Source organism: Babylonia areolata, chromosome 18, assembly GCF_041734735.1.
Source record: "Babylonia areolata isolate BAREFJ2019XMU chromosome 18, ASM4173473v1, whole genome shotgun sequence".
In the NCBI taxonomy this organism is placed as follows: Eukaryota; Metazoa; Mollusca; class Gastropoda; order Neogastropoda; family Buccinidae; genus Babylonia; species Babylonia areolata.
In genome coordinates, this window is record NC_134893.1 from 64221992 (window position 1) to 64245948 (window position 23957).

Genomic DNA, 23957 nt, shown 5'->3' on the forward strand with positions numbered 1-23957 from the left:
GTAGGCCACGTACTGGATACTGTGATGTAAAGCCGCTTGAAGCTAGCCGGCTTAAGCTCAGCTGAATTCAATAGGGCCGGAAATACATGGTTAATCCGGTGTACGTCATGAACAGTTACCTACAGTGAATACTGAAAAACTCCAGAAAGCATTAGGTAACTAGTTCCTTACACTACCGTCTCCTTTCCATTTATGTCAGTTTTTCAGCCAATGAAGCGCTCCATACACCTCTTATATTTGTGCCCTTGCAAAGCCATATTTTCCGACGTTCCAGCTTTCTTTTTGTCTTTTTGATTTCAAGGACAATGGAAAGGACAATGTTTGTAGAGTGGGGAAGTCAGTAGTGACTCAGTGGTGGCTAGCGGAGGGAGGATTTGGCAGTGCAGTGACTGCCTGACTCGAGCTGAGGTCGGGAGCGGTCAGTGGCAGGCACGAGCGTATAATAATACTATTTATGTCCGTGGGTGGAGGGACTCTACTAAAGCGAGGGACTCATCGAACTAAACGCCACTCTTCTCGGGGACAAGTATTTATTTCATTTGTTTAGTTATTTATCTATTCTTTTTATCTATTCATGCGAGCTTTGAGATCTGCCTTAAAGTTTGCATAAATGAATGAATAAACAAATACCGGGAAATGAAATGATTTGAAATTAAATAAAAAGACAATTTGTTCTCTCAGTTCAAGTAAGAACTTTGTCATCGTATTCCACCATTCAAGGACGGTAACTCCCCCCTCCCCCCGTGGCAACACTTTGACACTGACCCCAACCTTACGCCCACCCACCCCCAGCCGGAAAAAAAAGAGAAGAAGAAGAAGAAGCAACCAAAAACAAACCCAACTTGTCAACAACAAATATAAAAAAGACAACAACAAAAAACAAAAAAAGAACCCAAAAAAGAAGAAAAAGACACACACACACACACACACACACACACACACACACACACACACACACACACACACACAAACAAACAAACAAAAACGAACAAAAAACAAACAAAACAAAACAATTACATAGTATACAGAATAAACTACGATTATTTTCCCGCAAAACAGTGAAACAGTTTTTATATTCACTCAGCCAACTTCAAAATCCTGCACGCGCCGAGCGCTGTATGCGCTTGTTCGCACCATACATATATATATATATGTGTGTGTGTGTGTGTGTGTGATCCTGCTGTCTGCATGCATAGCCGCCGTGACTGATGTGACGGATATGTGTGCGACCGATCATCCAGACGGCAGAACAGAAGCCGATCTTGGGCCTGCACTGTGTCAAGTTCAACAGCCTCCACCTCTGTCTCTCTCTTTATGTCACACACACACACACACACACACACACACACACACACACACAGAGAACACACACACACACACACACACACACACACACACACACACAGAACACACACACACACACACACACACACACACAGAACACACACACACACGCACGGACGGACGCACGCACGCACGCACACTTGGGCCTGTAGTACTGAGAGCTAAGCCGAGGTGGCCGCCCGCTGCTACCTCAGTCCCACCGCGAGGCGGCTTCCACGCCACGCTACCGTTCCGAGGAGGGATTCGACTCAGCTTCAAAGGTTAAGCCTTCTCTTTGAAGTGAGCGGCGGAGCTGGGGTTTTAATATCTTTGTGGGCTTTTAATGGGCCAGGACAGAAGGTGCGATATCAATCACACGCCGGATTGTTTACAACACTTAAGTCTGTTGTTCTTATGATCTGCCGTGCTCACAGTGTAAAACATATCTCTGGTGTGGAGACAGACAGACTGGTCACGTCACACGGTTTCAGTGAAAGTGAAGTTCTGACACTGTGTGACAGTGAAGTTCAGTTCAACTTTTTAACTCAGTACCCCTTTCCCTCACACACACACACACACACACACACATGTACACACGGCAGACACTGACACGCGCCACACACACACACACACACACACACACACACACACACACACACAACACATTCATACACAGACACGCAGGTCTGTTTTGTGAAGGGGGGTGGGGGTGGGTGAAGCTAGCACCTGGATCAACGTGAGAGGCGGCAGATTGAGAACAGACGCCCAGAGTGCAGAAGCCTTTGACAAAGCGTCCAAGGTCCGGCCTGATCTTTCGTTTGAAATTTCTTCGTTTTCTTTTTTTTTTTTGTTTGTCGTTGTTGTTGTTGTTTTGTCAATCAAATCACGATAGTTGCGCCACCACTTCAAAGATTCTTGATGGAAATGAACCACCTCTAGGCCTACTGACAGAAGCAAGGAAAAACAGAAGCCGGGATCAAAGACGCTACTTTATCATCTAACTTCCGAAGAGGGGTGTGAGGATTGGAAGATTCATCCGCACAAACTGTGATTTAGGTGCGTGCTGAGTAAAGAAAGATTTGAAGTTTCATGTCTGAGTTAAATTGACTATATCTTCTATGTAATGTACACAATAGAAAGTAAAAAGTCAAAGAATTGCATGCGAACCTGCATTTTACGTAGACCCTGAACACCTACGTTTTATGGACTCTACCGGCATGTGTTTCTCCAGCTAAATTTAGCGGCTCATTCATTGGTGCGGCGCTTCAAAGCCTGTGACGTCACGAGATCCTTGGTCGTCCGCGGGGTATGTGCTTGTGATCCGCTGGCTTTCTACCGACGGGGGTCTGTCAAAGTTTGTTTTATTCTTCTTCTTGTCACTGGCTTGTGGATACACATGTGAACATTTTCTGAACATGCACGCATGAGTCTGTTCTTCTGTTAAAAACCGGTGAGTTCTTAGTTTTCGGCCATTCTGTGTTTCTGCTGGTTTGAAGACAGCCAGCGTGTTTGAAGAAAGAATGTGTTTTCTGTGTCACTGTGCGTGCCTGTGGTGCTCTGTCTTTTTTTTTTTTTTTTTTTTTTTTTTTTGTCTCTAGTTAAAATATTTCTTACAAGCGGTAGGGGTTTCCTGTCAGGGTAGTAATCAGTGTGTGTGTGTGTGTGTGTGTGTGTGTGTGTGTGTGTGTGTGTGTCGGGATAGAGAGGAGACGGAGGGAGAAGAGAGAGCTTTCACTTTAAGTCTCACTGACCCCTCTCAGCCCCCTAAGTGCTGGAGAAAAGGTCATGCTCTCATGGAATTACATTTTAGCAGTATTTACAGCCCCTTAAATCTCAGGTGCAAGCGGACACAAACATTCACAATCTGCTGCCTATGTGGAATCAGTGAATCTGTCGATCAGTAACTCTTACTTGAATTATCTCTGACTCACTTTCTGATTTATGGTCTGATTGGATCTTTCCATTTTGTGTGACAGTCCCTGACCTGATCCCTATGTGTGTGTGTGTGTGTGTGTGTGTGCATGCATGTGTTCATGCTTTGTGTGTGTGTGTGGGAGGGTGTAGGGGGTTGGTGGGTGGTGGTGGGGGGGAGGGGGTGGCAGTGGGGGTTGTGCACTTATGTGTGTTCAAGCATGTGTTTATTTACATCTGTATGTGTGTATATTGTGTGTGTGTGTGTTTCAGGCATATATAATATACTTAATTACACTGCATGATATCTTTCCTGACATGGAAAGACCATGCCTATTTCTCTTACATCTAGAGAAAATACAATACTAAATGATTTAAATCTTCTTGATATATTCAAGTATCACACACAAGCACTACTTAAGTAAACTGAGTTCCATTTTGCATTTTACAGTTTGTTTCATCTAACAAAATTTGTTTTTCTGGTTACTTTCAGTGTTTGAACACTGTAAGTTTACAGTAGGAATGCTGCCGATATAGATAATATATACAGATATTAATGAACACTGTCTTTATGCTGAATACAGTAACTGCAACTCTGTGGTCAAACCTAAACATAGCACTTAGTTTAATCTAAGTAATAGCTATCATGGGAGCAGTAAGTAAAGCTTCGTAAAATCCTATTTTTTTAAAATTGACTGTATGTCACTGGTGTCACTGTGTGTTTCACTGTATGTGAAGAAATTAATGACAAATACCAGATAGTGCAGCCATGTGTGTGCATATACTCACATTCACACTTTCAGACATGGGTGGGTGAAAAGTTTTCATGCATGACCAAAAACAAAACAGGATAGAAAGCAGACAGCAGCTGTGTGTTGTGTATGTACAGCTGCTGACAATCATAACTGTAAAAACAAACAACAACCAAAAAACCCAGACAAACCAAAAACCAAAAAACAAGTCTCCCTAGTTATTCAGGAGCAAGTTGAAAAGCTAATCTGAACTCGTCTGCCTTCCTGCTGGAGTGATTTTGATTAAAGGCATTCCAGAGCCTGGCTCAGAAGCTGCAGCTAATTTAACTCACCATGTCGGCCCACTGGCAGGGACCATCACTCTTTAACAGCAGTGAGCCAGCATCTCTGCCAAATGGGCTATCCTCCATGGAGCGCAGCATCATTTTTAGCTTTCATTATGTGAAGATGATGGGCTGATCGTTTCCAGCACATTCGTTCTCGGTGTTTATAGTTTTGTGCTGTTTGGTGTTTCTGGATTTTTATTTCCTTGTTTTTTGGATGCTCTGATACACTTCTTTTAAAGAGACTTGTGTCGTTTTTTGTGTGTGGGAAAGTGAAAGATGCCTTGAAAGTTGTTGTCATTTAAGTGTAGTGTTGCCATAAAAAAGTAATTATTGTAAATTTGGAATCATTTGACTATATTTCTTGTTTTGTTGGAGCAGTAGGAGTAAAAAGTGGAAACTATAGAAGCTCTTGGTACAAGTTTTCCAATTCATACATATAAATGTGGAGACATATATTTCCCTCAACCATGTCCCTTTACAAACTTTTCTGTTTTAGTGTGCACAACAAGGAGTAGGACAACCATATTCACAAACCCTCAGTCTGTCCATATATCTTTATTTTAAGTAACAGACTTCACATAAAAGGAGTATGTAAAGTACCAGTATAGTAGCATATACTTTTAAGTTATTATTATAAGTATTGTTAGTATTAACATCAAAAAGAAATATGTTGTTATCCATCATCATTATTTCATTAAATGTATTACACAGGTAATTTATTTGTTGGTGTATTTTTGTTGTTGTTGCTGACACATGTATTTAGATTATTCATTGAGACAGAAAAATCAGAAATTACTTTGTAAAAAAGAACTTGTACACATATATTTTTTTCTTCAACACTCCTTATTTATGTGGTTTTAAATCAGCCAGCTAGTATGCAGAAACGGTGATTAATGATGTCTACCTTTTTTTTTTTTTTTAAATGCCCATCATTTTTTGTGAATTTTCAAGACTTGTTGTTGGCGAAGCATGAGGGAAGGAAGGGGTGGGGGATGTTCGAGTTCTGTGAGTGATTAAAAATTTCGAAAGTACGAAGATCGCATTCTCAAGTAGACCTGATGTTTGCAAGAATTTTATAGCATTTATATAGTCAAGCGCACAAGCGATCTTGGTCGATCTTTTCATCACTTTTGCAAACGATCAGTTATTCGTGTTTTTTGAAAAAAAAAAAAAAAAAAAATTCTGGTGTGCCTGTCGTCCAATCAAGAACGCCACCTATCGGTCTGCAAGGGGTGATAATGGCGTTATTGGAACTTCCTGTGCACTGCCGAAAACACATGTTTGTAGCAAAAGTATAACTTGTTGAACATTCATGCCCGCTTTCTCGTTGGATTAAGAATGGCTTCTATCGTTTGGCTCGGTAAGTGTAACGACACGGCAGTCAACACGTGTACAGTACCGATGAATTCAGGAAATGAAGTGATTTTGCAGACGAGAGTAGACATCGCGATCCCTCAACCCAGAACTGCAACTTCTGATAGCGTGAAAAGTTGATATCCCCCACTTTAGCACAGTTTGGCCATTGATTAATAGGAGCACTTAAGTCTTAACGTTCAACATGCCGAAGATTTTTCGGTTTTATAGTCTTCTCGATGATCAAGCCCCATGTCTCCAGTGTATGCCCTTTTTATCAGTTAATTTGTGATTTTTGGGGGTTGGGTGGGGGTTGGGATGGAGGAGTGGGAAGGGGATGAAATTACACCCTGTGGGTGTATTATACGTGTGTGTGTGAGTGTGTGCGCGCGCGCGTGCGTACATGTCTCTGTGTGTGTGTGTGTGTGTAACAGTGTCAGTGTTTTGTAACTTTCTCACTGGGTATGTAATGTGTTTCTCTCTCTCTCTCTCTCTCTCTCTGTGTGTGTGTGTGTGTGTGTGTGTGTGTGTGTGTGTGTGTTGCATTAATGTAAGATGAAAATTTTCAGTTTATTCCATTGACTGTCTTAGGTATTCTTTGTATGACAGCTCAGTGGATCATCAGCTTATGTTAATTTATTATTATTTTTTTTTATTATAGTTATGCAGATAAATCATTTGCTTGCTTAAACTAGTTAAAGCCATGTTATGTATGCATATTTGTTTATATGTATGTATGCATGCATTTATGTACATATTTATTTATTTATGTATAGATGTAAAAAAAACAAACAAATTTGCATTTCATGAAAATATATATTATTGTACTATTGTAAACTTTAGAAATGAAATTGTGTTTGCAGGCAGAATATAATCACAACGCTGGGAAGAATGGCATGGCAGAGATGAAGAAACAATGGCCAAGTTGCTGTGCAGACAATGGCAACTGAAGTCTTTGAATTCCTTAACGAATCTGGTGATAAGGGCTTCACTCAGATTTCTGCGCGTCCACCAGTGCCAGGGGAGGAAAATGAACTGCGGTCAAATGGAGACATGTCCAGTGGTAACAATGGGTCTCGCAGGAAGTTGTGCAAAACAGCGGCGTTCAACAAGGGGGAGGTAGCACCTCCCCCTGCGGCTACACCTCGCAAGTCTAACCTGGAGAAAAGAGATGTCACCAGCAGTACCCTTCCTCCAGGTGTCGATGATGAAGATGTGGAAGCACCACTTGGATTTGAGCCTGAGGGAAGTGCTGCGAGCTCACCGCCTTACTCTGAGAACATCACCCCACCTCATCTCAGGTGGGCAGAGAACTTGAACCATTTGCTGTCCGACAGTGAAGGAGTAGCATTGTTTAAAGACTACTTGGAATTGGAGCAAGGTGGATCTGAAGAACTACAGTTCTGGCTGGCCTGTCATGGCCTGAAGAGAAAAGCAAACAGTGATGCTGTTGATGTGCACAACATTGTGAAAGTGATTTTCAAAGCTTATGTTCGCTTTGATAAAGTGAAAAGCATATCAAAAGAAACGAAGAAGGAGATAGTTGATAAGCTCAGCCAAAAGTCAAAAGTTGATCAGTGTGTGTTTGACGAGGCTCAGCTGGAAGTTGAAGCCCACCTTCGTGATGTGTCCTATCCTGCTTTCCTTAATTCTGACCTGTATGTGCAATATGTTAATAATTATGCTGAGTCACCAAAGTCGAGTCATAATTCTAGTGGGTCCAACTCTGCGGCCCATGTATCACAGACTGGATTACTTCCTGTGCTGCATGAGGATAAAGAACTTGGTGCAGAGGAAATTGCGTCCAGTAGTGGAGTATTTGTGGCCCCCAAGACGCCAGATGGTCGACCGAATTTCCGCAGTGCCTCCAGACATGCAGAAACGATGGTGGGGTAAGTGTGGCTTTGTAATGGTATTATTGCCATGTTTGATATTATTGTTTCATTTTTAGACTTGAATTAAAAAGACTGAAGAGAAGTTATTATGCAATATTTGATTTTGTATCAATATTCTGTTTTTCATATCTGGAAATACTACTTTCATTTGTAAACTAGTCCTGTTGCTATGCAACCACTTAACTATTACAACTTTCATACAATTCATCACTTTTAATTCTGTTAATAAAATGAATGATTGTCAGTGTGGAATGAATGGAAAGTAGTTTTTACTGAAGCAAGCAGAAGCCTTTTTTCACTGCCTTATCATGTCAATGACATAACACTACTCTCATTCTGATTTTCCATACTTAACCTCATCCAAGTTTGTCTGACAGTGGTCCACAGGGAACTATCAATGTATGGTCACCAGGAAGCCATGCACCAGAGAAGACCCTGCATTACTACTGAGTCACCTCAGTGGTGTTCAGTAATCCTTGTTCAGACTCATATGCTGAATACCACATTGTATTATTAGGCCCCACGCTAATGACAATAGTTGCTTTGTCATGGAGTTGGACTGAGTCCTCTCCAGAGTGGTGACCAATATCAAGTCCCTCCAACAATTGCCCCACCATGAATATATGCCGACACTGAACTCAGAAGACACTGACAGAAGTTAGGAATTCACCCCAAGCCTGAAAGTGGAGGGAAGTCGAAACTGACTGGTCACCTTTTTTTTTTTTTATAAATTTTTTATTCAAACTTTTTGTACAGATAATTTTTGCAGAATATAAGTTTTGTATTTCCATCCAACTTTCTAGGGGCAACAATTCCTTCAGCCCAGCATGCCAGTCTACTTACCCGGCCCATGTGTCCTATGCTCCGGTGTCGGCTCAGGACAGCGAGTTGCAGAGCTTGTCCAGTGATGCCCATACTGATGACACAGTGTCTCTGACAGACACCAGTAGTGCGTAAGTACTTAGTGTTTTGTTGGTTGTTGATGAAGCATGCTACAGCTCTCTGTCATTAAAAAGATATATGTGTTTGTGTGTACATGTATACTGTATCAGTGTATGTGTTCAAAGTTCTAAATGGTATTGTGGAATGGCAAAAGGGTTGATGATAATGATAGACAGCAGACTGAAAGCTGAATTATAGTGTTGAACTATTGATGATGAAAAGGCTATAGATGTATAGTACATGTATCGACATCATAAACATTCTTCCTCATAACTTCCCATGTGTGTTTACATCATGCATGCAATACATTAGTGTAGAAACAACAACAACAACAACAAAAAGAAACAAAAAAATAACAATGACACATTGTGGCAAGCACATCAAACACACGAGAAAGAGGAACAAGTGTGGTTGTTGTTGATGTTTGTGTGCATTTGTTTGTGATAGTATAAGATTATTCAGTAAAGTAAAAAGTTTTAAAATCTGGAAGTTGTTTTTAGCTTATCCATTTATCATTTTATGGAACATCACGTTCAGCGGCTGATGGTTCAGTAATAATACTTGCAGTAATATGCAGGCTGACTTGAAAGTTGATAAAAAAAAAAAAAAGAGTCTTGTTTGGACATCAGTGTCTAAGAAACAGGCTCACTGTCCAGTGCAAGTAGCAGGGCAGAGCGATGGATAGATCTATTCTGCTATAGAGAGGGGAGCGACGTCGATCTTGCCCATTGTGCGATGATGCTGCCGGTCTGTGATAGATCGACGAAAAGAGAGAGGAGTGATGTCGATCTTCCCATTGTGCGATGATGCTTCTGGTCTGTTTATGTGTATCAATGGGGAAAAGAGAGTAGAGGGAGAAAGAGAGAGTTGGACTGTTGCGGCGGCGGCGGCGGCAGGCTATTAAAGAAGCGTCTGGCTGGCTGTCAGATCAGCGCCCTTTGAAGCCTTGAAGGGGCTGATCGGGCCCAGGCCCGGCAAAGGACATCAAAGGGTGGGCGCGCGGCGGTTTGCGCAGCCTTCAGAGACGGCACCAAGCACTTACACGTTCGTGGGGCCTTTTATCTGAGGACTAAGAGGCTGGCTTTGATCTCTCGGGCTTGAGCACACGAGTTTCCCTTTGCTGGCCTCGCTGGCCGTGTGTTTTCTCTGTGTCCACAGTGAGGGAAAGGGGGAGGGGGGAGGAAGAGGAGGGTTAAGGGGGGTAGGAAGGGGAGTGGGGCGTGGGGGGGAGTGAGAACGAGAAGAAGAAGAGTTCGTGGAGTAGCCAAAGCCAACAACAGTTGTGATCGACTGTTTGGTGGGGGTGAAAGAGCTGCCCGCTGCAGAGTGTAGGCGAGCTCTTCCAAAGGAGTAAAATGTGTTTTAAAGACGCTGGGTTATGTCCTTCAGGTCAGAGGCCAGTAACTCGAGAAGTCTCTCCGTGTCTCTTGAGGCTCAGTCTCAGTGGCAGTCAGCCTCTGTCCCTCTTTCTTTAACTGTCTGTCTCTCTGTGTCTCTCTCTCTTTCTTTCTCTCCCTCCCTCCCTCCCGGTTTCTTTTCTCCCTCCATCCATAGACACCCACTCATTCACGCATCACAAATCCCAGTGTTAACCCTTTGATTTTGAGCAGTCTTATTTTCCACATTCATTCTCACCATAATTTGTGGGTTATGAATAAAGGGAAATTGAGAACTTAAAAAAAAAAAAAAAAAATTAAAGATTTTTGACAAGCGGTCTTTTTCCTGTTTTTGACATTGGCCAGTCATGTACTTGTGATATGCAGACTCTGTGTGTGTGTGTGTGTGTGTGTGTGGATTTAAACACACACACACCCTGACAAGTGACATATACATTACTAGTTAAATGATGGTTTGCTCTGCAGAAGTTTTGAATAACAGAGTAGCTGAGGAAAAAGCAAAAACAAAAAAAGCACCAAAAAACAAAAACAAAGAAAAAAAGAAACAAACAAAAAAAACCCAAACAAAAAACAAACAACAAAAAAAACCAAACCAAACCAAAAAAAAAAAACAGTGCAGGAGTCCATATGTATGATCAAAACAAATGAATTGTATCAAAATAAGCTGAGATCACACACACACACACACACACGCACACAAATATATATATATATATGTGTGTGTGTGTGTATATATATATATATATATATATATATATATATATATATATATATATATATATATGTCATGCTGTTCTTAAAAAAAATGCTTTCATATTATCATAGTTAAATTTCTTAACATGTTATTCTATTTATCTTATTTCATTCTTTTATATTTAAAAAATGTAGAAATAGTGTTTTTTTCTCAGTTCTTTCTTTCTGTTATATTGACATTCCTCTTGACTTCAGTATCAGGGACTTTGTTTTTGGAACACACTTAAAACTCAAGGTCTGCTTTGTGAATGAATGAGAAAGGGATTATGGCTGTAATTGAGTGTAAGTGAATACTGTAAAATGTCTAATCCTGTTATTAACAAGCATGGTAGCTCTGATACTGTCTTTAAAAAAAACGCACAAAAAACAAAAAAAACAACAAAACTGTATGCTTCTGGGATGAGCAGAGACTTTTATCTTTTGTTTTGGTGTATGAATGTTGGGGAGAGACTGGGAGGATTGGGGGGGAGTTGTAGGATTTTACTTGGTCAGTCACTTGATCAAGTGTTAGTGGTATTATAGGATTTTATCCAGCTCTATATCTCTAGGGCAATGGGACTTGTGAAGTTTAATGGTATCTTACATATACTTTCAACCCTTTATTGACTTTATGTTTAACCAGTAAACTGGGAAAACTAGTTTTGAATATATATATAGTCTGATCTGAAATAACTGTGGAAACTGGGTTATCCATTAGATTAAATCCAGGTGAAGGGAACTCTTCTTGCAGTTTCTGAAATTAAAATGAATTACAGAAAGATGAAGTACTAAGAACAAAACAGAAGAAGAAGAAAACAAAAAGGCACAGGAACAACTCAGCAATACCAGGCCTGAAAGTTGGATTTATTAGACAAGTTTCTCACACTGGCAGTCATACAGGAGAATGAGATTTTTTTGTTTTTTGTGTTGCAAAAATTGGGCTTATTGGACTTGTTTCTCATTCTGACAAGCGTATGTTTAATTTTCTGTGTGTGTGTTGCAGAGATGGCAGGATGACGTACAGCCGCAGGCGGTACAAAAAGATAATGAAGACAAATGCTTTGCAGAACAGAGAGCACAGGACGGGTCTGCACACACAAATCATTCCCGTGAGTTTCCTAGGCCCAAAGAGCCTAGATACAGTATACAGCTCCCTCCCTCTACTCTCTGTGCTAGGCCTGCCTCCACCACTTCCACCAGAGGGCATTCTCACTCCTGCATGGGGAATGGGTGGATGGGGGATGGGAGGGGGGTTCAGGAGGGGGCTGGGGGTGGGGGGGGGCGTGGGATGGAGGGGGGAGGAAGGAAGTGGTAGGGGGAAGGGATGAGGAAGGGGCTTGATCCTGGCAGCTGGATGTTCTTTTAACTGAGAAAATGAGATACTTTTCTTTTCATTTATTTTTTTCCCCCCCTTTCTTCTTCATCTGTCTGGATTGAAAACAGGGAAAGTATGATAGGATCGGGGATGGCAGATGGAGAAAGAAGTTCCTGAAGTTGGTCTTCAATAGATTTATGTAAGGAGTGAGAGAGAGACTCAGAGAGAGAGAAAGAGACAGAGAAAATAATTCATGCATCAGCAGTTTGTTTTCTGATGTTTGAAAAGAATGAGTGGGAGATTTTGTGGCAATTTTGCTTTTTGAGAACAGTGAAATAAAGTTATTTTGTAGTGGTTCTGAGACCAATAAAATAAAGTTCTGATTAATACATCAGACTTACAGCATTCAAGTTCAGCAGATACCGTGACACAGTTCTGTCAGAGCTATGCCAGTAGTCACTCCATTCTCTTTAATAAAACCACAGTTGCACAGGGCTTGTCATCTGACCCTGTCGTTCCTGTGTGTTTCTCTCGCCACACATCCCTTTCTGCTTTTTCTTTTTTTTTCATTATTTTATTTATTTTTTTAGGGGGTGGGTATAGTGTTTCTCTCCTTTGCCAGTTGGAGGGTATGGTATAACATATTGATGTATTACTTTTTGTCACAACAGATTTCTGTGTGTGCATGTTGCACTGGGGACATTGGTTTATCATCTCATCCGAATGACTAGCGTCCAGACCACCACTCAAGATCTAATGGAAACAAATACACTTGCAGACATGAAAAAAAGTATTTGAGAAAAAAGAAAGGAAAAAAAAGTGGTGCTGCACTATAGCGATGTGCTCTCCCTGAAATCTGTTGTGACGAAAGAGTTACAATACAATACAATACAATACAATACAATACAATACAGCAATACAATGCAGTGCAATGCATTACAATATAATACAGTACAGCACAACCCAACACAGTATCTTGTGAGTGAGGTATGTCTTTCTGCAACACAGCGGACAGAGCGGGCGCCCAAGGAGCCGAACCTTGCAGAGACGAACCCGGCCCGCTTTGCCCAGCTGCTGATCGAGAAGCTGAGGAAGGAGGTGGAGGAGAAGGATGTGGTGGCTAGGGTGGATGAGAGGCTGAAGATGATACAGGTCAGTGTATGATAGTTGTGTCTGTGACCATGAGAACAGCAGGGGAAGGCAACTTCTGTCCAGACTCTCAGTGCTAGATTTTGATTACAGTGGATGTCTTGCATCCCCTCTTTCTCAGCCAAGAGGGTTTTAGGACAGTCACCGATGGGATGGTTCTAAAAGGACAACCAGCCCCTAAGACTGCAACACTAGTAAAAGCCATTGCAATCTTGCCTTCTAGTTTAAGAGTCATAGTCCTTCACGAAAGACTAAGCTGTAGATTTCCAATGCAGTGGAAAAAAACAATTGATGATACAGCTGACACTTTGCTGTTGGCTCAACTGTAAGCTTATATCAGTAAATCAAGCGTATGGGCCCAGTAATAATAATGATGATTGATAATGATTTAACAAAAGATATATCATTTGATTAATGATAGCTCTGACATTGTAAGAAACAGATGAGTAAAACAAGCGTTTAAGCACTGAAATGACAACTTACAAACATAACCTTGCATAGATATCCAATCAGACACTTAACAATTATATATTTTTTGTTCCATCAGGGTGAGCCTTTTGAGGAAGAGGCGCTGACCACCAACAACCGGTCGTTCGCCAGGAACACCACCCACAACACCACAGCGACCTTCATGCCCATCATGCCCCAGTCAGGCCTGCTGGAGGAGAGCGCTGAGAGCATCCTGGACTTCCACTGCTCCCGTGTCTGGTCCAGCTCCCACCATTCCCCCACCAGCCGCTCCCCCCCAGGGGGCCGGGGATCCCCCTTCTGCAAGTCTCCCGACCGAGCGGCACAGTGGTCCAGAGCCAAGCTGCCCCCAACTGCCCACAGCTCGGCATCCGAGTCGCTGGGCAATGTCAGCTTTCCCCGGCCTCACCACCACCACCACCACCATGCTCGCAAAGACCCAGCACTGTCGAGGTCGTTCGACTGCAGTGGTGGCTGCGAGGAGAAGGGGGTGGTGGTGAGGGAGGAGACCCACCAGCACATCCACCACCACCACCACCACCACCACACCCGCGGCTACGGTGGCGGCAGTAGCAGCAAGCAGCACCAGCGGCTGGAGGCGGAGCAGCAGCTGGGTAACGTGAGCTGGCGGGAGATACCAAGTTTGGAGCACTCTCGTGGGAGGGCTGCGAGCTCCAAAAAGACTGGTGGGCGGAAGAGCGCCAGTGGTGGGAACACAGACAGTCGGGTTAGCAATGTGTACGAAGCTGATCCTGGGAGTATTGTGCCAAACTTCAGCAATCCCTCCAGTGAAAAGTAAGTAGATGTCAGTCGGTAAAAATATAATGCTGTATGTTTTAAACATAGTGACAAAGCAAATCAGCACAGTCAAAATAAGAAACAGCATGTTCTCAATCCCCTCTCCTGCTGTTGAGAATGAGCACGGGCCATCAACCATGTTTGTCAGTATGCCCCGTCTTTTGTGAAGCTAGCTTGATGGGACAGTTTCCTCTCCTCATGGAACTATAGATTTCTGTTGGTGTTTTGGGTCTATCACGTCATTTTCTGCTGTCATGTGTGTGTATTTTATTCCTGTTTGATGATTTTTTTGTTGACACTTCACTGTGATAACATGGGTTGCTGTGTTGGTTGACAGGGTGATGAAGTGGATCAACGACACAGTGCGGGGCAACAAAGGGTCCACCTCTGCAGACACTGACCGCAGCTCTTCCACAAAACGCACCCACCGCCACTCCTCAGCTGCCTCGTCCTCTCAGGCCCACAAACAGAGGTCAGTCCTTTTCTTCTGTGCTCTAAAAATTAAAGGCCCAATCGCTTTCTACGGCCACTGGGGAAGTGAATTCATGTATCCACAGTGTCTGGAGCTCGGCATAGGAAGATGGGGCCCAATCCTTTCCAGTTTCCTTCAGCCATTTTAACCTTCCCCAACTGAAGTCCGGTACCCATTCACATTTGGGTGGAGTGAGGAAAATTGGAGTAGACTGCCTTTCTCAAAGACACAGCACCATGCCGAAACAGGGCTTTAACCCTGATAACTAGTGAACGCTGGGTCAAGTCCCATTCCTGACGGGATTCTGCCATGGCAGTCGTTTCCTGTATTTTCTGAACTGTTCTTCCAGTGTATGCATGCAGTATATCAAATATGCACATTAAAGATTCTGTAATCCATGTCGGTGTAATGAGTGTTCAGTGAGTTATGGCAACAAGAACATATCCAGCATGCACATCCCTGAAAACTGAGTATGGCTGCCTAGATGGCAGGGTAAATACAAACATGTAAAAGCCCACTCGTGCGTATGATTGAAGGTGGGAGTTGCAGCCCATGAATGCAGAAGTAGAATAAGATTATGGATGCAGATTTTGTTTTCCTTTCTATATATTGTGTCATAATGAAAGACCAAATCCTTTAGCGCATACAAAAACAAAGGCCAAGGGATAGTTTCTAATGGAGAATTGTATTCTGTCTTTATCAGTTCCAAGAGCAAAATGAGTGCCCACGTATCGAACCGGTCAGCATCGATGGAGCGTGGTGGTGCACTTGCCTGGGGGATGGCTAGTGGCACCCTCCCCAGTCAGCCCTTTGTGCAGGACTCCAACATGCCACTCCCCACCCCTCCCAACCCCACCACCCAGCTGGAGGAGGCCAAACGCCGCCTCGAGGAGTCGCATATTTCAGCTTCTGCCAAATCTAGGTCAGTCACCACACCGGTCATCACTGTTTTCTTCAGTTTGTTTGATACTAGTCAGTCGCGTCTGACAATGAGGTAAATGTTGTCCTGACTATCTGGGCTAGAATTTGATGAAAGCGGAGTGTCTTGCCCAAGTTACATCCCCACTCTCTCGGCCAAGAGGGATTAAGGGTGGCTCCCAAAGGCAATCAGTGTAATCTCTTGCCTCCTATGAGTCATAGTCCTTCACAAATGACTAAACTGCAAATGAATTTTACAGTTTACTGATGAGGAAATCATTGGATCATATTTCCACACCTGAATCACCAGACTTGTTATCATTTACTGATAGAAATTTATGGTGTCTGTTTTGTTTGGTCAGTTTTTGTTGTTGTTGTTGTGTGTAGCTTTTGATTTTTTCATTTTGATCAAAATAAAGTATGAATGGTATGTACTGAACACTTGTGGACCACATTCAGCTGAATAACGCTTTCATCTCATTTCGGTCATGTTCTGCTGCAGTGTGTTTCATATTATTTTGTTCGTTTTGTGCTGTCTGTGTTTTAATTTTATATGTGTGCTTCCTTTTCAGTGAATGAAAAATACCCCCTTTCCCCCACCTTTCAAGACACACACACACACACACACAAAAAAAGAAACGAAAAGAAAAGAAAAGTTCAGACAGTCCCTTTGCTTTATATCAGGCCCACAATCTTTACAGATATGTTGTTGTTTCAGGTCTTTTACTGGTGTGCCTTCCAAAGAGAAATTCCGAGTAGTGCCTGGTTCGGTCATGCCACCCCCTACCCACATACCACCTGTCCGCAGAACCCCGGTCGATCAGGATCTGTCCTCCAGCACATCAGAGTAAGTGTGTAGCCCAGGGCAAGGCAAGAGAGGGGTGGTGGTCTAGTGGGAACATGTCTGCCTAGGAAGCAAGATAATCGACTGAGTATGTGAGATCAAATCCCATATTCACCACGATTTTCTCCCCTTTCAGTAGACCTTGAGTGATGGTCTGGGTGCAGGTCATTCAGATAGGACACTAAACTGAGATCCCATGTGCAGCTTGTAGTTAATGAAAGGGTTGTCACTAGTAAAATCCACTTTGATTGTAAAACAAATAGACTGGCTGACAAAGAAAAGACAACAAATATGGGTGGCATTGCACAGTTGTGGCATGCTCTGCCTGGGGACAGCAGTCCAAATTTCACATAGAGAAATCTGTTGTGACACATAAAGTAAAATGCAATACAGTACATTATAGCACAGTACAAAGTAATTCAATACAATACAATTCAGTGCAACACAACACAACACAACACACCACAACACAATATGTTTAGCTCAGAGAGAGAGAGAGAGAAGTACTGATGAAATGAATCAGGTGAATGACAACATTCTGTTCTTTGAAGCATCAGAAAGAAGAGATTAAAGACTGAACAGTGGTAAACATGTCAACTGTTAAAGGGGACAAAAAATGCTCACACCAAAATCTTTAGACACTGGGAAAATTGACAAAAAGTAGTTTACAGTACGCAGCCAAGACATGAGTGACACGCAAAAAATGTACACACCAAAATCTTTTAGATACAGTGTATATTAACAAAAAGTAGTTTACTGTACATAGCCAATACAGGAGTGACACCACCTTTGCACTATCTCTTTCAGAAGTGGCCCCGGCGTCTCGGCAGTGCGGCCATCTAGAGCGGCGACAGGCGGTGGCAGCAGCGGCAGTTCTCAGAGCGACAGTGTGGTGGTGGGCATGTACTATGAGCAGGAGCCCATCCCCTTCCGCTTCACCCTGCCGGGCCGAGCCATCACCCTGGAGCAGATCAAGCACCTCAACACCAAGAAGGGCAGCTTCAAGTGAGTCCCGCAGAACAGTTTCTTATTGATAGTGATAATAGATAGTACTCATATGGTGCAAACTCCCCATGTGATGGGCTCTAAGGGCTTTCCATGAAACAACACATACAATGGTGCATAATGACATACCTCTGCACTTGAAAAAACAACACATATATGTGTATCAATACACCAAGACAATACTACAAATTGCAGGTATAAACACATATGCACACACATACACATGCGTGCGCAGGAAAAAAATACCCTAAACGCACACGCACACACGCTCGCACACACACACACCCAGGCACACACAAACATGCACCCACAAACACACACACACTGTATGATAACTCAGTAGAGGGCAAAGTGGGGTGGGTAGGAGGAGGAAGAATGTAGACAAATAGCTATGCTTCATCACACACAAAGGACTGTTTGAAGAGTGGGTTTTGAAGTTTGTTTTGAAAGAGGACAGAGTTGGTAACTGACGGAGATCCAGAACCAGTCCCATAGAAAGACTTAGTCCAAGAATTATTTCAGGGGACATAAAAGCACCAAACCAAAATTATTCCAAAAATTATTTCAGGTGACAAAATAGCACCAAACCAAAGTTATTCCAAAAATTATTTCAGGTGACAAAATAGCACCAAACCAAAGTTATTCCAAAAATTATTTCAGGGAGCAAAACAGCAGCAATCCAAATTTGTTATTCCCAAAATTATTTCAGGGGACAAAATGGCACAAAACCAGTTAAATATTCCAAAACATTATTTCAGGGGACAAAATAACACCAAACAACTTATTTCCAAAAATATTTCTGGGGACAAAATAGCGTTTCATTTTTTAAAAAAAAATTTTTTTAAAAGTTTTATTTATTGATTTACAAGTGGTCCCTCCATCATTATAGTTTTTGTGTTAATGAACAGATGAGCTGTGTACTCAGTATGAAAAGAATTCACAATCATGTTGACTTTTTTGTGTATTTTGCTTCTTTTCTGCAGGATTATTGTCATTCAGTATTCTTATATATAATTTTTATTTTTGTGTTTATTTTATTTTATGAACAGTTGTATTCTTTATATTGATGTATTGATGATATCAAAACATGTATACTTCTGATTGCTGAACATTTTAAAACTTTTTACTCCCCCTCCTTGCATACTAATAGATCTCTGACATCTGGTTGCCTTCCCTTGGACTGAGTTCAGGTAGTTCTGTTCTGCAGCGGGCACATTCAGTTTCGCTTTCTCAATAAGGTGCATTATTACTTGGTGTTTTCAGTTTGTTGGCTTAAGCCTCTACATTGTTTGTTGGTGTTTTCAAGGGGACTGAGTGTGTTTTTGATGATTACAGTTATTTTTTATTTATTTTTTTAAAAGTTTATCCATGCTCTTTTATATAGTATTGAAACATACGTTTCATCTGACTGCTGAACATTTTAATAAAAAATAATTGCATGTTGTTTTATGTGCACTGGATACAGTGGTGGATGAGTGACAAGCCAGTGGATTTCCAGATGGATGAATAAAGATATATTGTGTATGTGTGCAGGTACTTTTTCAAACGGGACAGTGATGAGTTTGGAGAGGGCGCCGTGTTTGAAGAGGTGAAAGACGACAGCACAGTGGTGCCCACGTGGAACGGAAAGATCGTGGCCCAGGTTCAGAGGGTGGACTGAAAGCTCAGTCAAGCTACTAGTAATGTCATCCATTGCTTGGTATCTATTGGAACTGCTCAGCGAGTGGTCGTTGCCATGGGAAATGCTCAGCTGTGATGGTTGCCATGGGAAACTGCTGATCACTGGTTGATTGCCATGTGAGCTGCTCAGCAGTGGTTGTCATCAAAACTGCTCGGCAGCAGTCCCCGACCTGTTTTTCATGGAGTACCAGCCACCATTCCAGAGTCCACGTCCATTAATGATTTTCAGCCTGCAAGTGATGGAGAAGTGAGGAGGACTTACCAGCTGATGTGTGGTGACTTTGTTGGTTATAGTCCAGAGTGACTAGTGTTGTGTGGCAGGGCTGTGTGGTGTTGTGTGGCAGGGCTGTGTGGCGTTGTGTGGCAGGGCTGTGTGGCTTTGTGTGGCAGGGCTGTGTGGCGCTGTGTGGCAGGGCTGTGTGGCAGGGCTGTGTGGCGTTGTGTGGCAGGGCTGTGTGGCGCTGTGTGGCAGGGCTGTGTGGCGTTGTGTGGCAGGGCTGTGTGGCGTTGTGTGGCAGGGCTGTGTGGCACGGCTGTGTAGCTTTGTGTGGCATGGCTGTGTGGCGTTGTGTGGCAGGGCTGTGTGGCGTTGTGTGGCAGGGCTGTGTGGCGTTGTGTGGCAGGGCTGTGTGGCGTTGTGTGGCAGGGCTGTGTGGCTTTGTGTGGCAGGGCTGGGTGATGCTGGCTGCATGGAGTGTGACGGAGATGTTTTCTCCACTGGTGGTGCACACACACACACACACACACAGAGGTTTAGGATAGTGCTGAGTACATACATGGAGGTTATTACATTACTGACAACACTGCTGAGTCACTCAGAGAAAAAAAACGTTTTCTGCCTCACTGGAAATGACAATCATCTGCGCTACCCATCTACCCAGCCACCTCTGTACCTGACCTTGCCCCTCCCTCCACTGTTCTGCTGTTTGGAAACGAAATACACTTTTGTAAACCATAAGAAAAAGTTCATAATAATGATAATATGTAAATGTGTGGATGTACAGATGTGTTGCTGTGTGTGTGTGTGTGTGTTTGAGAGAGACTCAGAAGTGGGTGTACATATATATATTAATATTATGACCAGTTAGTGATTCATTAGTCATGTTATGAAAACTGACCACAATGATCAGAGGGAGAGAAAGAAGATATCCCTTTTTTTTCTTTTCCAGTCAGTGAAAAACAAAAAGGAGAAGCTTCCAAAACAGTAAATATATATACATTTTGTCCTCTTGACTAAGGAAAGTCTTGGGCACCTTCTCACCTCAAGAGCGGTTCATTTGTGAATTTTAGAATCATGCTCAGATGTTCCAAAGCTTGGTTTTTGCTCTGTAATGTCTGAAGTGACATGAACATACTGTCAGAGACTGAGCACAGGTTGGTCTCCATGACCGAACTGATCTCTGTTGTGGTCTTGTCTGGATATGATTGATGATAAGTTAACTTTTTAAAACCTGTTATTTTAAATCCACTCCCCATCCTCTCTCTCATAGTGCAGGAATAGCTAATCTTTTTAGACTGCTTTTTAATACCTTGTTTTGTTGCAGTGATATTATGTGAAATATTGAGGTGACAGAAATCTTTCTGAAGAAGGGAGGCTGGAGGAGGGGGGTTGGGGTGACGGGGGGATGGGGTTCCAAGAGGTGCTTGCATTGGACACAGTTATTTTCTAATGTGCAACACAGTTCTTTCTCCTTTTTTGTTTTTCTTTTATCGGATTGATCCTTCACTCTGTGTCTGCCCCTGATTAAGTGCTTTTAATTGTTCAAGGTCTGACTGACCCACATCTGTCTTTTTTAGGGGTCTTTGGTCATGACAAGGGTTTGCTGACACTTGTTTTACAAAAAGCATTTGACAGATTTATCGTACTCTCTCTCTCTCTCTCCCTCCCTCTCTCACATTGAACTTTGGACATAAAGTGGGATGGGAAAGAGGTGGGGCAGGGGTGGGAGGGGGATGGGGGGGAAGCAGGAGAATTGTGTCACTGTGTGTGTATTTCAAGTGGCAAATAGAGGGCCATGGGTAATTTGGTAAGCATAGATACTTTCTTCTTTTATTCTTCAGTGTTTCTGTTATCTTTTTTCATTGGTACCAGTATCAAGAATGGGTGATACCTGCCAGGGGGAAAATGTGGAATGCGGTTTTGTTTTGAGAGGTTGACGCTCAGGAGGTGGGTGGATTTGAGTACCATTTATCACCAACACAGAATGACAGAATGACCATTTTGATGCATGTCTACAAACTTGGTTCAGATATCAGAGAGAGAACATCCCGATTTCCTTACTGATTTGTTGGATGAGGAAACTACAGAAAATAACAGAAATGCATTGTAAATCAGTGACAATCGTCCACAAAACAAGATTTGAACCATCTCAGTGAGAGAGTGCTCAGAACAGTGATAGTTGATGCTTTTCCCTGACGTAACAGATTCTTCTTCTTTTTTATTTTATTTTTTCTTTTCTTTTTTTTATTGACATTGACAGTAACTGTAACAGTGGTTGTCTTCTGGCAAAACAGATGGTAGGTTGCTGTCATGTTGACATCATGACCAATTGTCAGCTTGATGTTCATCATGTGCAACTTGTTTTTTGTTTATTTAATGGAAGAAATGGTCTCCTGTACTTTCATCAAGTGCAGATTATTAGGTGGCTGCATCCATGCCTATGTGTTCACTTTTTGGTGGTGGTTTTTTTTAAATCACAATTTTATTCAGATTTTACAAGAATGATTATGACCAACATACATAGTAGTAAGTACAAAAATGTGATAGGAAGTGGAACAGAAGAAAATTGTTGTTAATATAAGCTAGCTCCTTGGTACCAGTTGGTTTGTTAGTAATTAAACCTTTCAGTTAATTGCTGCAGAGTTCTTGAACACTTGTCATTGTGTCATAGTTCTGGATTTAAAGAGTTACATTGAATAAGAATGATGACTTTTGATAAATGATTCACTGAGTCTTGTTCATGACAACAACACAGAATCATTGCTTTTAGTTTTGATGAGAAATGTATACAGATGACAATGATATAGATACTCAAAAACAAATGTCTCAGTTTTATGAAAGATAATTAGAATACGACTAAAACACTAATGGTGCATCTCTGTCATTTTTTCCAATGCCTGAATTATCTCAAGGCCCAAGACAAAATTAAACCAGTCTCAACTCGGAGAGCAACTTGGTTCTTATGATACTGATAATCTGTTATGATGAATATGATAGCGTACAGGTTTCAGTTATTTGCTATTTTTTATTTTAATTTTTTATTTACCAAAGTCATTGAATATCATCTGTAAATGTAATAGTGTACAGCTTTGAAATTTTTGTTTTTACAAATTATAGAAGTCAAAGGAAATTAGGAAGAGTAGGGTTATCAAGTTCACAGCATAAAAGTCAATGAAACAGCAGGAACATTGTTATATTGTGCAGGGCATAATAATAAAAGTTATTATTAATACACACCTGGTGTGTTTAATCCACACTGAGCTAGCCTTCGAAAGGCTCTCTGACTGAGTAATACTTCTTTGTGATCATATTGTAGATCTGGCCTGCAGTGGGTTTTTTGTTTGTTTTTTAAACAACAACAAAACCAGCTTTTTACTTGCTGTTCATTTTTGCAGTGTGTGTTAGTACATGGTGCATGAAGTTTAGTTTTATCCAACAACTTCCATTTGCGTTCTTGTAGTTTGGACTGCTGCATGCAGATTAATATGATAGTTGTGTGCATGATTTTGTTTTATTTGAAATAGTTTATTTACTTTGTGAATTATACAGATTAAAAAAGCTATGTGAAAACTACTACAAACAAACAACAACAAAAACAGAAGAAAATAATGTGGCAGTGGCTGTACTGCTTTGGACCTTATGAATGTAAAAGTCTGTTCAAACATATCAGTCGTGATGCTGACAGTTCATTACCTTCACTGTACAGTTGTGTGGTCTGGACTGCTGCTGGTTTCGCCAGTCATTATAATCATATGTTACATGTAGTGCTTTAAAGGTTAAACGAAAGAGTAAACTACAGAAGTGTGGGTTCAGTTGTATCTGATACATCGTCCAGCCTGGTGTTTATATCTGGATTGGAAAGACAACATTTATGCAAATTGAATGGTCACATGGCCAGTTCTATTGGATAGACAACATTTATGCAAACTGTATCATTGAATCATCTTGTGGCCAGTTCTACTGGATAGACAACATTTATACAAATTGTATCTCATTGAATGGTCATGTGGCCAGTTATATTTAGTTTCTTTGTCTCTTAACATGTGATTTTGAGAGAATGGCATTGACAATCTGAGAATGGCCAAGGCTTATTCCTGATGCAATAGTTTTCTGTCATAGAATAAGAAAGAATTATAATATAGATGTTTGGTAACGGTTGTATTATGAATTGAGAGAGAGGTAGAGATGCCGAGATGTAAGGAGGATGTGATTGTGAAACTGGAGGAGTGCTCACAGGCTTTGGCAGCTTCAGCTAATGAATACAGCATGTGTGTTCGTTCATTCACAGATTGTGTGTGGCGGACACTAAAAATATGATGGATGCTGTTTTTGTGGGTTATTCATTCTTGTGTAGATACAAAAGAAACGAAAGAAAATTTCTTTTCTTTCTTATTTTTTTCCAGTGTAAATATGAGATAGGTTTTCAATCATTATTATTTTGAGAGGCTTAGCATTCT

At 41.7% G+C, this 23957-nt stretch overlaps 1 protein-coding gene across 2 annotated transcripts; it reads left to right on the plus strand.

The window, feature by feature from the left end:
- Positions 1–2205: 2205 nt before the first annotated feature.
- Positions 2206–19818, plus strand: LOC143293005 (axin-1-like). Of its 2 annotated transcripts, none has more exons than XM_076603784.1 (11): positions 2206–2773; positions 6529–7557; positions 8364–8513; positions 11635–11740; positions 12955–13098; positions 13643–14358; positions 14699–14833; positions 15537–15755; positions 16470–16598; positions 17403–17600; positions 19134–19818. In XM_076603784.1, the coding sequence occupies exons 2-11, from the start codon at positions 6605–6607 to the stop codon at positions 19258–19260; spliced, it is 2877 nt and encodes a 958-aa protein (XP_076459899.1). In that variant the 5' UTR covers positions 2206–2773; positions 6529–6604; the 3' UTR covers positions 19261–19818. The 2 variants fall into 2 exon arrangements, with proteins under 2 accessions (XP_076459899.1, XP_076459900.1); XM_076603785.1 differs by lacking the exon at positions 2206–2773 and adding an exon at positions 5553–5672.
- The last annotated feature ends 4139 nt before the right edge of the window (positions 19819–23957 follow it).

Coding starts and splice junctions, on each gene's coding strand:
- LOC143293005 (XM_076603784.1), top strand. CDS start 6,605: ATGGCAACTGAAGTCTTTGAATTCCTTAACGAATCTGGTGATAAGGGC. Junction 7,558..8,363: donor CATGCAGAAACGATGGTGGG/GTAAGTGTGGCT, acceptor CCAACTTTCTAG/GGGCAACAATTCCTTCAGCC. Junction 8,514..11,634: donor CTGACAGACACCAGTAGTGC/GTAAGTACTTAG, acceptor TGTGTGTTGCAG/AGATGGCAGGATGACGTACA.